This window comes from Salmo trutta, chromosome 13 (assembly GCF_901001165.1).
Source record: "Salmo trutta chromosome 13, fSalTru1.1, whole genome shotgun sequence".
Taxonomy (NCBI): domain Eukaryota; kingdom Metazoa; phylum Chordata; class Actinopteri; order Salmoniformes; family Salmonidae; genus Salmo; species Salmo trutta.
In genome coordinates, this window is record NC_042969.1 from 84,394,621 (window position 1) to 84,407,740 (window position 13,120).

At 46.8% G+C, this 13,120-nt stretch overlaps 1 protein-coding gene across 1 annotated transcript; it reads left to right on the plus strand.

The window, feature by feature from the left end:
- The first annotated feature begins 7,630 nt into the window (after window positions 1-7,630).
- Window positions 7,631-11,237, plus strand: LOC115206637 (extracellular calcium-sensing receptor-like). The gene is made up of 8 exons (XM_029773808.1): window positions 7,631-7,921; window positions 7,986-8,072; window positions 8,370-8,636; window positions 8,899-9,276; window positions 9,569-9,796; window positions 9,999-10,122; window positions 10,228-10,703; window positions 10,809-11,237. The coding sequence occupies exons 1-8, from the start codon at window positions 7,631-7,633 to the stop codon at window positions 11,235-11,237; spliced, it is 2,280 nt and encodes a 759-aa protein (XP_029629668.1).
- The last annotated feature ends 1,883 nt before the right edge of the window (window positions 11,238-13,120 follow it).

The following is a 13,120-nucleotide window of genomic DNA, read 5'->3' on the forward strand; positions in this document are numbered from 1 at the left end:
TCCACTAAGCTGGCAGGCTGGCTAACAGCCTGCTGCCTGGCCTGCACCCTATTTCATTGTGGAGCTAGAGGAGTTAGAGCCCTGTCTATGTTCGTAGATAAGATGAGAGCACCCCTCCAGCTAGGATGGAGTCTGTCACTCCTCAACAGGCCAGGCTTGGTCCTGTTTGTGGGTGAGTCCCAGAAAGAGGGCCAATTATCTACAAATTCTATGTTTTGGGAGGGGCAGAAAACAGTTTTCAACCAGCAATTGAGTTGTGAGACTGCTGTAGAGCTCATCACTCCCCCTAACTGGGAGGGGGCCAGAGACAATTAATTGATGCCGACACATCTTTCTAGCTGATTTACACGCTGAAGCTATGTTGCGCTTGGTGACCTCTGACTGTTTCATCCTAACATCGTTGGTGCCGACGTAGATAACAATATCTCTATACTCTCTACACTCCCCAGTTTTAGCTTTAGCCAGCACCGTCTTTAGATTAGCCTTAATGTCGGTAGCTCTGCCCCCTGGTAAACAGTGTATGATCGCTGGATGATTCGTTTTTAGTCTAATACTGCGGGTAATGGAGTCGCCAATGACTAGGGTTTTCAATTTGTCAGAGCTAATGGTGGGAGGCTTCGGCGTCTCAGACCCCATAACGGGAGGAGTAGAGGCCAGAGAAGTCTCGGCCTCCGACTCGCTTAATGGGGAGAACCGGTTGAAAGTTTCTGTCGGCTGAATAAGCGACACTGGTTGAGCATTCCTACAGCGTTTCCCTCCAGAAGCCATGAGAAAGTTGTCCGGCTGCGGGGACCGTGCGAGGGGGTTTATACTAACGTTACTATCTGTACTTACTGGTGGCACAGACGCTGTTTCATCCTTTCCTACACTGAAATTGCCCTTGCCTAACGATTGCGTCTGAAGCTGCCCTTGCCTAACGGTTGCGTCTGAAGAAAGAATATGACACCACAACAAGCCTGCCAAGAGAGAGCCGCCCACCAAAACTCATGGACCAGGCAAGGAGGGCATTAATCAGAGGCAACAAAGAGACCAAATATAACCCTGAAGGAGCTGCAAAGCTCCACAGCGGAGATTGGAGTATCTGTCCATAGGACCACTTTAAGCCGTACACCACAGAGCTGGGCTTTATGGAAGAGTGGCCAGAAAAAGCCATTGCTTAACGAAAAAATAAAAGCAAACATGTTTGGTGTTCGCCAAAAGGCATGTGGGAAACTCCCCAAACATATGGAAGAAGGTACACTGGTCAGATGAGACTAAAATTGAGCTATTTGGCCATCAAGGAAAATGCTATGTCTGGCGCAAACCCAACACCTCTCATCACCCCGAGAATTCCATCCCCACAGTGAAGCATGGTGGTGGCAGCATCATGTTGTTGGGATGTTTTTCATTGGCAGGGACTGGGAAACGGGTCAGAATTGAAGGAATGATGGAGGGAGCTACAGTAATTACAGGGACATTCTTGAGGGAAACCTGTTTCACTCTTCCAGAGATTTGAGACTGGGACGGAGGTTCACCTTCCAGTAGGACAATGACTCGAAGCATACTGCTAAAGCAACACTCGAGTGGTTTAAGGGGAAACATTTAAATGTCTTGGAATTGTCACATCTGCTCCTGCTACACCCTCTGGTGTTCACCTGGCATCTTCTTGAACTGCAGTTACTCCCCCTGTACACTCTTTCTCTCCCTCTCCCCTCTGTGTGATTGTGTGGTTGGAGACAGGTGTGCTGGAGTCAGAGCAGATCCCTACCAGCTGCAACTCGTTCCATAATCAAGACCTCTACAAATACTCAGTCCTGCCACTTCCACTCTGCCAGATTGTAATCTCTGCTCATTACCGCTCTGTCTCTGGCTCCTGTCTCCTGTTCCACATCTCACCACCCAACTACCTTGCTCTGGATTTTACTCACCACAACTACCTTGGATTCCCCTCAGGACCTGTTTACCCTGTTCTACTCAGCTAACGTCAACCTCAGTCTCCACATCTGTTTTTTTTCGGCAACTCATCCGAGCTTCCCCGGATCTGCACTCCATATCTCCCTGTGTAACAATAAATATTTTGGTTAATTCATCCCTGTTTCCTCATCTGAGTCTGCTCTTGGGTTCCCCTGTGTCACTCCGCATAACAGGAATGGCCTAGTCAAAGCCCAGACTTCAATCCAATTGAGAATCTGTGGAATGACTTAAAGATTGCTGTACTCCAGTGGAACCCATCCAACTTGAAGGAGCTGGAGCAGTATTGCGTTGAAGAATGGGCAAAATCCCAGTAGCTAGATGTGCCAAGCTTATAGAGACATACACCAAGAGGCTTGCAGCTATAATTACTGCAAAAGGTATTGACTTTGGGGGGTTGAATAGTTATGCACCCTCAAGTTTTCTGTTTTTTTGTCTTATTTCTTGTTTGTTTCACAATAAAACATATTTTGCATCTTCAAAGTGGTAGAAATATTTTGTAAATCAAATGATAAAAACCCCCCAAAAATCCATTTTAATTCCAGGTTGTAAGGCAACAAAATAGGAAAAATGCCAAGGGGGGTGAATACATTCGCAAGCCACTGTATATATATATATGTGTGTGTGTGTGTGTGTGTGTGTGTGTGTGTGTGTGTGTGTGTGTGTGTGTGTGTGTGTGTGTGTGTGTGTGTGTGTGTGTGTGTGTGTGTGTGTGTGCGTGAATATATCGCACCACTGAAGACCTTTCTCTCTGCAGAAGGCCATGCAGGCCATGGGCCAGTGCGACAGTCCCTCAAAGTCTGGCCTGAGCTCAGACACGTGCATATAGCGAGCCTCCACATCCCTCAGGTTCTCCTGTACACACACCACCCCCAGCCACCACCCACCCCGCCGGGGGCCCCAACCCGCTCCCAAACACAGCCTCCAAAAGCTGTTTCACCTTACCAGAACAGAGAGGAAAGTGTCATAGAGGAATAACATTTTTGGGGGGAGGGATTTATAATAGGCAAGTAGGTATTTCAAAAGAGAAAAATACCCTTTTAAATGATGGTAGGTAAAGTAATGAAGCAGTGAAATAAATCGTTATAATGGGGTAAAAGACAACAAAAAAACTACCTCACCATGCTGTTTACTGGGATATTGGCAGGTTGGTTGTTGGGGCGGATGGTAAGCAGATAGTCAATGAGGCCGGGTCTCTCTCCACAACGGATAGCGATACCCAGGGTACTCCCCTAGGCAGGGCATGAGACGGGGGTTGTTAAACACAGAGGAGGACTCCCAGGCTTCACTGGCGATCCGCTGGTGAACCATTCCATTCTGGAGGAGGTCCATGCTTCATCTGGAGGAGGTCCAGGCTTCACTGGTGATCCACTGGAGACCCATCACATTCTGAAGGAGGTCCAGGCTTCACTGGCGATCCACTGGAGACCTGTCACATTCTGGAGGATGGCCAGACTTCATTGATGATCCACTGGAGACCCGTCACATTCTGGAGGAGGGCCAGACTTCATTGATGATCCACTGGAGACCCGTCACATTCTGGAGGAGGGCCAGACTTCATTGATGATCCACTGGAGACCCGTCACATTCTGGAGGAGGGCCAAGCTTCATTGACAATCCACTGGAGACCCGTCACATTCTGGAGGAGGTCCAGGCTTCACTGGCGATCCACTGGAGACCCGTCACATTCTGGAGGAGGGCCAAGCTTCCTTGACGATCCACTGAAGACCCATCACATTCTGGATGAGGGCCAGGCTTCACTGGTGATCCACTGGAGACCCGTCACATTCTGGAGGAGGGCCAGACTTCATTGACGATCCACTGGAGACCCGTCACATTCTGGGGGAGGGCCAGGTTTCATTGACAATCCACTGAAGACCCGTCACATTCTGGAGGAGGGCCAGGCTTCACTGGCGATCCACTGGAGACTTGTCACATTCTGGAGGAGGGCCAGGCTTCATTGACGATCCACTGGAGACCCGTCACATTCTGGAGGAGGTCCAGGCTTCACTGGCGATCCACATTCTGCATCACCACCTTGTAAAATGTGTTTTATAATTTATAATCTTGCCATCAAGAATGCCACAATGTAATATTTTACAACTCTTTTATGCATTATGTATTTAGCTTATTTATGTGAGATGGGTAAATAAGCTTCAATTGCTATTATGGCTGTAATTATGGCTATATAATGTATTTGCTGATACTGTATGGATACATTTATAATAAATAAATAAAGGTAGGCCTCGTTGGAGAACCACCTCATTCTAACGATTTATTTCACTGCTTCATTCTGTCCACCAGAGGGAGCAGGTAGGCCTCGTTGGAGAACCACCTCATTCTAACGATTTATTTCACTGCTTAATTCTGTCCACCAGAGGGAGCAGGTAGGCCTCGTTGGAGAACCACCTCATTCTAATGATTTATTTCTCCGCTTCATTCCATCCACCAGAGGGAGCAGGTAGGCCTCGTTGGAGAACCACCTCATTCTAACAATTTATTTCACTGCTTCATTCTATCCACCAGAGGGAGCAGGTAGGCCTCGTTGGAGAACCAACTCAATCTAATGATTTATTTCACTGCTTCATTCTGTCCACCAGAGGGAGCAGGTAGGCCTCGTTGGAGAACCACCTCGTTCTAATGATTTATTTCACTGCTCCATTCAGTCCACCAGAGGGAGCAGGTAGGCCTCGTTGGAGAACCACCACCACCACCAGAGCAGAGGACTGCTTGATCTCAACCCACAATCCTATGCAGCTCTGTGGAGTGGTTGTGAATGGGCCTTTAAATATATAGATCTAGACCATTATGGCTGTCCTTCGTCTCTCCCTCTCTCAATTCAATTCAATTCAAAGGGCTTTATTGGCATGGGAAATATGTTTACATTACTAAAGCAAGATGAATATACAAGAAACAAAAATGAAATAAAATCTGAAAATTAACAGTAAGCATTACACTCACAAAAGTTTCAAAGGAATAGAGACATTTCAAATGTCATACTATGGCTATATACAGTGTTTTAACCATATGTAAATAGTTAAAGTACAAAAGGGAAAATAAATAAACATAAATATGGGTTGTATTTACAATGGTGTTTGTTCTTCACTGGTTGCCCTTTTCTTGTGGCAACAGGTCACAAATCTTGCTTCTATGATTGCACACAGTATTTGGTATTTCACTTACTAGATATGGGAGTTTATCAATATGTGATTCGTTTTCAAATTATATGTGGGTCTGTGTAATCTGAGGGAAATATTTGTCTCTAACGTGGTCATACATTTGGCAGGAGGTTAGGAAGTGCAGCTCAGTTTCCACCTCATTTTGTCTTCTCTTTAAAGCCAGGTCTGCCTACAGCGGCCTTTCTCAATAGCAAAGCAATGCTCACTGAGTCTGTAGATAGTCAAAGCTTTCCTTAAGTTTTGATCAGTCACAGGGGTCAGGTATTTTGTCAATGTGTACTCTCTGTTTAGGGCCAAATAGCATTCTAGTGTGCTCAGCTTTTTTTGTTAGTTCTTTCCAATGTGTCAAGTGATTATCTTTTTGTTTTCTCATGATTTGGTTGGGTCTAATTGTGTTGCTGTTCTGGGGCCTCTCTCTCTCTCTCTCTCTCTCTCTCTCTCACTCTCTCTCTCGCTCTCTCTCTCTCTCTCTCTCTCTCTCTCTCTCTCTACCTCTGTTTTATAGTGGTATGTCAACCTCTGTGAAACTGTAGGTTAATGTAAATGTTTGACATGTGGCAGGGGTGGCACGAGGTGGTAGGGGAGGGATGGCAAGGGGTCAGAGGTTGCAGGTTGGTGATGAGACATGAGAGTGTCAGAGACATAAATATTGAAGACCTGCAAGCTATTTCACCGTGTGTCCTGTAGGTGTCAGTCAAAGTTGTTTTTCTCCCTCACCCTCTTCCTCTCCCTCTTACTGTCACCTCTCCCTCTCCCTTTCCCTCTCACTGTACCTGTCCCTCTCCCTCTTCATTTTCCTCTCACTCTTACTGTCCCTCTCCCTCTTCCTCTCCCCCTTCCTGTCTCTCTCCTTGTCCCTCTCCCTCTTCCTCTTACTCTCCCTCTCCTCTCCCTCTCCCTGTCCCTCTCCCTGTCCCTGTCCCTCTTACTGTCCCTCTCCCTCTATCTCTTCCTCTTCCTCTCACTGTCCCTCTCCCTCTCACTCTCCATCCTATATCTGCACCTGCAGGGAACATATCTGGGCACAAAGCCTCACACATCTCAACTGAGCTTCTCTGTGGACACACACACACAGAAACACACGTGTGTGTGTGCTCACCCCCATGTGTGTGTTTTCCACTGATTCTCCAGTCTCTCTGATATCTAGTGGAAGCAACACTGCTGAATGCCATTTCCCCTGACAGCACTCAGTCTGTCTACGCAGTCTGCCTTTCACAACACGGACTCTCTGTAACTCTCCCTCTCTATCTCACTACAGAGAGATTACTGTCATTTCATTGTACAATGTACATTTACAGAATGTAGAAATAGTAATAACAGGAGAGTGTTAAATTATATTAATGTGAATCGGTATCTTCTTACCTGTTTAGTGCAGTTTGATATTACTTGACTAGGTACTTTCCTGCAGTTCAGCATTTTGTGTCATGACAATGAGGGCTTCTATTGGAGTGTGATAGTCATCAAGCACTGCTCTATGGTTCTGTGTGGGTCCCACTGATTGGCCTCGCCTGCTGTCAATCATCTGATTTAACTAGTGAAGCAGATGTGATTACCTTCATAAGGCAGGTCGTCTACCTATCTGACACATATCACAGGGAGCCCTCCTTTCTAGCATAAACTATATATATTATCACTCTCTCACCCACTCTCAGTCTACATGCCAGCCAGGTAAGTTGTCCTTGGCTTTGTCCACATTGCGGTAACAGTCTTTGGGATATCCCCTTTTTCATCATCTGTTTCATCTCCCATCTGCATGGAGCAACAGCGGACACTGCGGCGGGCACCTCCACAGACACCTAGCAGGATATGTATCTTCTGGGTCCTGACACTGCGTCAGACATCCAACAGAACACATCTGTGGGTTCTGCTCAGCCTCCTGGTGCTCTACCCCACCTCTCTGGCTACAGCTGGTGGGTCTGAATCCAGGGTTGGGGCCGATCTGGGGCTAGGGTGTGTGAGTCTGGTTGACAGTGAGCTGCCTGTGCTGCAGTCTGAGGGGGATGTAGTGATAGGGGGTCTGTTCCCTCTCCACTACCTGGCCCTAGAGCCAGAGCACAGCTACAGGACGAAGCCTCAACACACACAGTGCAACGGGTGAGTGAACATATGGTACTGCTTGAAACAGTAGAGGATTATTACTACGGGATGTTCTTTTCTCCTGTTGAGAACGTTGTTTAACTAGCCAAGAGCACGGAATGCATATATTTTCATACAGTCTTCCTGGTGTTCTTTACCTCTCTCACTCTGTCTCCCTCGCTGTCTCCCTCTCTGTCTCCCTCTCTCTCTCCCTTTCTGCCTCGCTCTCTGCCTCTCTCTCTGCCTCGCTCTCTGCCTCTCTCTCTGTCTCCCTCTCATTCTCCCTCTCCGTCTCCATCTCTCTCTCTCTTTCTCTCTGCCTCCCTCTTTGTCTCCCTCTCTGTCTCCCTCTCCCTGTCTGTCTCTCTCTGTCTGTCTCTCTGCCTGCCTCTCTGTGTAGTTTCGACCACAGAGCCTTCCGTTGGATGATGACCATGGTGTTTGCGGTGGATGAGATTAACTGTAACTCAACCTTACTGCCAGGTGTGAGGCTGGGCTACAGAATCCTGGACAGCTGTGACCACGTCCACACCAGCCTGAGAGGGGCGCTCTCCGTGGTCACTGGGAAGAGGACTGAGGAGAACATAGAGAAGGGGGTGGAGGAGAGGATGCCTGGGTGCCTGGCTGGAGCCCCTGTAACTGCTGTCGTCGGTCTAGCCTCCTCTACCCCTACAGGGGCTGTGGCTCACACCCTGGGCCCCTTCAACATCCCACTGGTGAGAGAGAGACAGAGACAGATATAGATTGTTTAACATGTATGATATATTGTTCTCTCCACAGGTGAGCTACTTTGCGACCTGTACCTGTCTGACAGATAAACTCTCCTACCCCTCGTTCCTGCGGACTGTGCCCAGTGACCTGTTCCAGGTGTGAAGGAAGATGAGAAAGTTTTAGACATAAGTAGTGCAAAAGCAATGTGTTAAGTGGACTTTTATGTCTTCATGTATTGCTCAGTTTACTAAACTCCAGTTAAATAATCACCTCCTTATAATGCAAATTGCTAAAGAAAGAACGTCAAATTTAATCACAGTGCCAGATTACAATGAGGTTTATGGTAAATGTTTCTCTCAAAACATTGCTTTTGCTGCTATGAAAATGTCCCCCATAATTTCTCTTATGCCATGCTCTCAGTCTAATCCTTCACTTTTTTTTATCTCATCCTAGATTCGGGGTTTAGTCCAGTTGGTGAGCCACTTCGGCTGGCGCTGGGTTGGCATCCTGGGCACCTCGGACGACTACAGTCGCTATGGCATCCAGGCCTTTACCCAGCAGCTGAAGGACCAGGGAGGCTGCCTGGCGTTCCACCTCACCATCCCCAATTCGCCCTCCCCAGCTGGGCTACGTGCCATGGCGGACACCCTGCAGAGCTCCAGGGCTCGCGTGGTGGTAGCCTTCGCTACAGAGGGCCAGCTTCTGGAGTTTCTCTCTGAGGTGAGTTCTCCTCTATAAAATATTCTGTCAAGTATTTACTTCATTTTGATTTATTTATCTTCCTTTCTTCTAGTTTTATTGTGCTAAATAAAACTATGTAGAATCTCTCTGAGAACGTGGATAAGCAACATACAATACCAACTGTTTAATTCCTCATCCTCAGCTGGCAGTGAGGAACGTTACAGGGTTCCAGTGGGTGGCCAGTGAGGCCTGGGTTACGGCCAGCCTGCTCACCTCCCCTCAGTTCCACCCACTGCTACAGGGCACCCTGGGCTTCTCCTTCCCAGGAGTCAGTATCCCTGGCCTGGGGGACTTCCTGCTAAAGGTCAGGCCCTCACCCACACCGGGGTCTGAGTTCATCAATATGTTCTGGGAGGAACTGTTTGGCTGCAAGTTGGATTTTGGAGCGGGCAGCGGCTCAAAGGGTTCTGGGCTGACTGCTATATGTACTGGTTCAGAAGATCTGAGGGACACAAAGAGCAGCTACTCTGACGTGTCTCGGGTCAGGATCTCCTATAATGTGTATAAGGCAGTGTATGCTATAGCCCACGCACTGCACCAGCTGCTACAGTGTGGCTCTACTGGACACAGACAAGCTCAGGAGAAGTGTAACACCAGCACATATTTTACACCCAGACAGGTATGATATGTGTGTGTGTGTGTGTGTGTGTGTGTGTGTGTGTGTGTGTGTGTGTGTGTGTGTGTGTGTGTGTGTGTGTGTGTGTGTGTGTGTGTGTGTGTGTGTGTGTGTGTGAATATATCCCACCACTGAAGACCTTTCTCTCTGCAGAAGGCCATGTGTGTGTGTGTGTGTGTGAGGGTAAGTAAGTATGATTATTTATTAATGTATTTCCAGTAATATTTAATAATCCTTTTACGTTACATGGTTTTAACGACATGATCTCATCCCCTTACCATCTGGTTTTCTCCAGCTCTTACACCACCTGAAGAGGGTGAATTTCACCAATCAGTTTGGGGAGAAGGTGCATTTTGATGCCAATGGGGAGCCAGTTCCCCTCTATGACATTATTAACTGGCAGAAGGTCAGCAGTGGAGATATCAAGTTCCAGAAGGTGGGAAGCTATGACGGCTCTGCCCCCCTCAGCCAACAATTGCAGATTGACGAGAGCGCCATCGTGTGGATAGGAGGGCAATCACAGGTGGGTTGTACTTGAAGCTGAGGTGTGGAATGGGGTAGTTTCCATTTAAACAAAAAAATGCTACTTTCCACAAATAAGACTTAACTAGAACTAAAGTAAATGAGGGGCCTTTGTGTGGGTTCAGAGTGTTCTCCCCTATGCAGTATTTAAGAGGCACAGTAGAAGGCCTATGTGTGTGACTGTGCCCTGTATCTCTCCCCAGGTGCCAGTGTCTCTGTGCAGTGCCCCCTGCCTTCCTGGCAGCAGACAGGCCCGTCGTCCAGGAGAGTCTCCCTGCTGCTTCGACTGCCTGCCCTGTGCAGCTGGGGAGATCAGCAACCAGACAGGTACACACACAGTGACACAACGCACCACGATTTGAAAGTACTGCTCTTATTTCTATATCGTTTCATATAGACCAATGTGTGTGCGCATCGTGTCCTCCCATGCAGGTTCCATAGACTGCACTAGATGTCCTGAGTTCTACTGGTCAGACAGAGACAGGGTGAAGTGCATCGCTGGGATAGAAGACTTCCTGTCCTTCTATGACACCATGGGCATCATCCTGGTGTCATTCTCCCTGCTGGGTGTTGTCTCGACAACCACCGTCACAGCCATCTTCCACCGTTTCCGGGCCACGCCCGTTGTCAAGGCCAACAACTCAGAGCTGAGCTTCCTGCTTCTCCTGTCACTCAAGCTTTGCTTCTTGTGCTCTCTGCTGTTCATTGGGCGTCCCTCTGCGTGGTCGTGCCGGTTCCGCCAGGCAGCGTTTGGGGTTAGCTTCGTGCTCTGCCTCTCCTGCCTTCTGGTCAAGACCATTGTAGTGCTGCTGGCCTTCAGGGCCACTGTACCAGGCTCCAGTGCCCTGATGAAACTGTTCGGACCTTCCCAGCAGAGGACACTGATTCTCTGCTCCACCGCACCTCAGGTAGAACCTGTTGAACTCATTAAACAGTAGTCCTACTACATAACCTTTTGATGTTTGTCATGTTGGCCGGCCACATGATGCTTGTTGTTCCACCCCTTCCCCTAGGTGTGTCTCTGTGCTGGCTGGCTCTCCATGGCTCCTTCCATCCCGTTCAGGAACTCTTCGTACCAGGGTCTGACTGGCATGGTAGTGCTGGAGTGTAAGGAGCCCTGGCCCCCAGGGTTTTATTTGGTGCTGGGCTACATCGGCTTGCTGGCCTCTCTCTGTCTCCTCCTAGCCTTCCTCGGACGCAAACTCCCTGACACTTTCAACGAGGCCAAGCTCATCACCTTCAGCATGCTGATCTTCTGTGCTGTATGGATCTCCTTCGTCCCTGCCTACGTCAGCACTCCTGGGAAGTACACTGTAGCTGTGGAGATATTCGCCATCTTAGCCTCTAGTTTTGGACTGCTGCTGTGCATCTTTGCCCCTAAATGTTACATCATCTTACTAAGACCAGAGAGGAACACTAAGAAAACACTAAGAAAGGGATGACAGGGAACAGGGAAACCAGAAATGATCAAAGTTGAGATTTAAAGTTATTACATTCAGTACCAGTCACAAGTTTGGACACACCTTCTCATTCAAGGGTTTTTCTGAATTTTTTACTATTTTCTACATTATAGAATAATAGTGAAGACATCAAAACTATGAAATAACACATATAGAATCATGTAGTAACCAAAAACGTGTTAAACAAATCTAAATATATTTTACATTTGTGATTCTTCAAAGTAGCCACCCTTTGCCTTGATGACAGTGTGGCACACTCTGGCATTCTCTCAACCAGCTTCATGAGGTAGTCATCTGGAATGCATTTCAATTAACAGTTGTGCCTTGTTAAAAGTTCATTTGGGGAATTCATTTTCTGCAAAGGAACCACTACTTAAGGACACCAATAATAAGAAGAGACATTTTTTGTCCAAGAAATATGAGCAATGGACATTAGAATGGTGGAAATATGTCCTTTGGTCTGATAAGTCCAAATTTGAGATTTTTGGTTCCAACCGCCATGTCTTAGTGAGACGCAGAGTAGGTGAGCGGATGATCTCCGTATGTGTGGTTCCCACCGTGAAGCATGAAGGAGGAGGTGTGATGATGTGGGGGTGCTTTGCTGGTGACACTGTCTGTGATTTATTTTTAATTCAAGGCACACTTAACCAGCATGACAACCACAGCATTCTGCAACGATACGCCATCCCATCTGGTTTGCGCTTAGTGGGACTATCATTCGTTTTTCAACAGGACAATGACCCAACACACCTCCAGCAGCCAACAAGTGCTCAGCATATGTGGGAACTACTTCAAGACTGTAGGAAAAGCATTCCAAGTGAAGCAAGATGATAGAATGCCAAGAGTGTGCAAAGCTGTCATCAAGGCAAGCTACTTTGAAGAATCTAAAATATAAATTAGTTTTGGATTTGTTTAACACTTTTTTGATTACTACATGAATGCATATGTGTTATTTCATAGATTTGACATATTCACTATTATTATACAGTGTAGAAAATAATAAAAATAAAGAAAACCCCTTGAATGAGTAGCTGTGTTCTAACTTTTGACTGGTCCTACAAGTAAAGAACAACTTAGTGTTAAGTGTTACTCATAACCACAGCTCATAATGGTTGCTGCCCAGTACAGTACCTGTGCTCCAGAGTGGTGCAGCGGTCTAAGGCCCTGCATATCAGTGCTAGAGGTGTCACTACAGACCCTGGCTCGATTCCGGGCTGCATCACAACCGGCCGTGATTGGGAGGCCCGTAGGGCGACGCACAATTGGCCCAGCGTCGTCCGTGTTAGGGTTTGGCTGGGGTGGTCTGTGATTGTAAATAAGTAATTGGTCTTAAATGACTTGTTAAATAAATAGAAATTGAAGTACTCTACATTGCACTAGAAACTATTTGGCTTCTTGAACAGTGTGTGTCTTAATTAACTGCTCTAGTAGGTGATGTAAGCATGAGAAGATTGACCATCACTGGTCAAGTGTTTGCAATAATGTGAAAAGGTTGGTTTATTTGTGATCTGTAATTAATAAAATGCAATGAATATAAAAAACAAGGTATCTAACAAATATGGATTGACAGGCCAAGCAATCATTGACGTGACACCAATATATCTGAAAATGTTTATTATAGTATACTATTATAATACATACTATGATGAATTACAATAGCAATTGAACACATGCACTTCAATGTTATATCAATTCATATAGGAATAAAGCTTTTCTCCAACAACATGGAAGTGGTTCCACTCTGTAGGCTACTGCTAATCACATCATTTAGCAGGTCATATTAGATTTTAACACTCTAGATTTGAAAACCTCTCATAACATTGGAATATCTAAAGTGACCCTGCTACATGTTACTAGTTACAATG

Excerpts from the sequence above, each read along its gene's own strand:
- LOC115206637 (XM_029773808.1), top strand. The coding sequence starts at position 7,631 with ATGATGACCATGGTGTTTGCGGTGGATGAGATTAACTGTAACTCAACC. Across the intron at positions 8,073-8,369 it reads TGCCCAGTGACCTGTTCCAG|ATTCGGGGTTTAGTCCAGTT; the intron begins GTGTGAAGGAAG and ends ATCTCATCCTAG. Across the intron at positions 10,123-10,227 it reads GGAGATCAGCAACCAGACAG|GTTCCATAGACTGCACTAGA; the intron begins GTACACACACAG and ends CCTCCCATGCAG.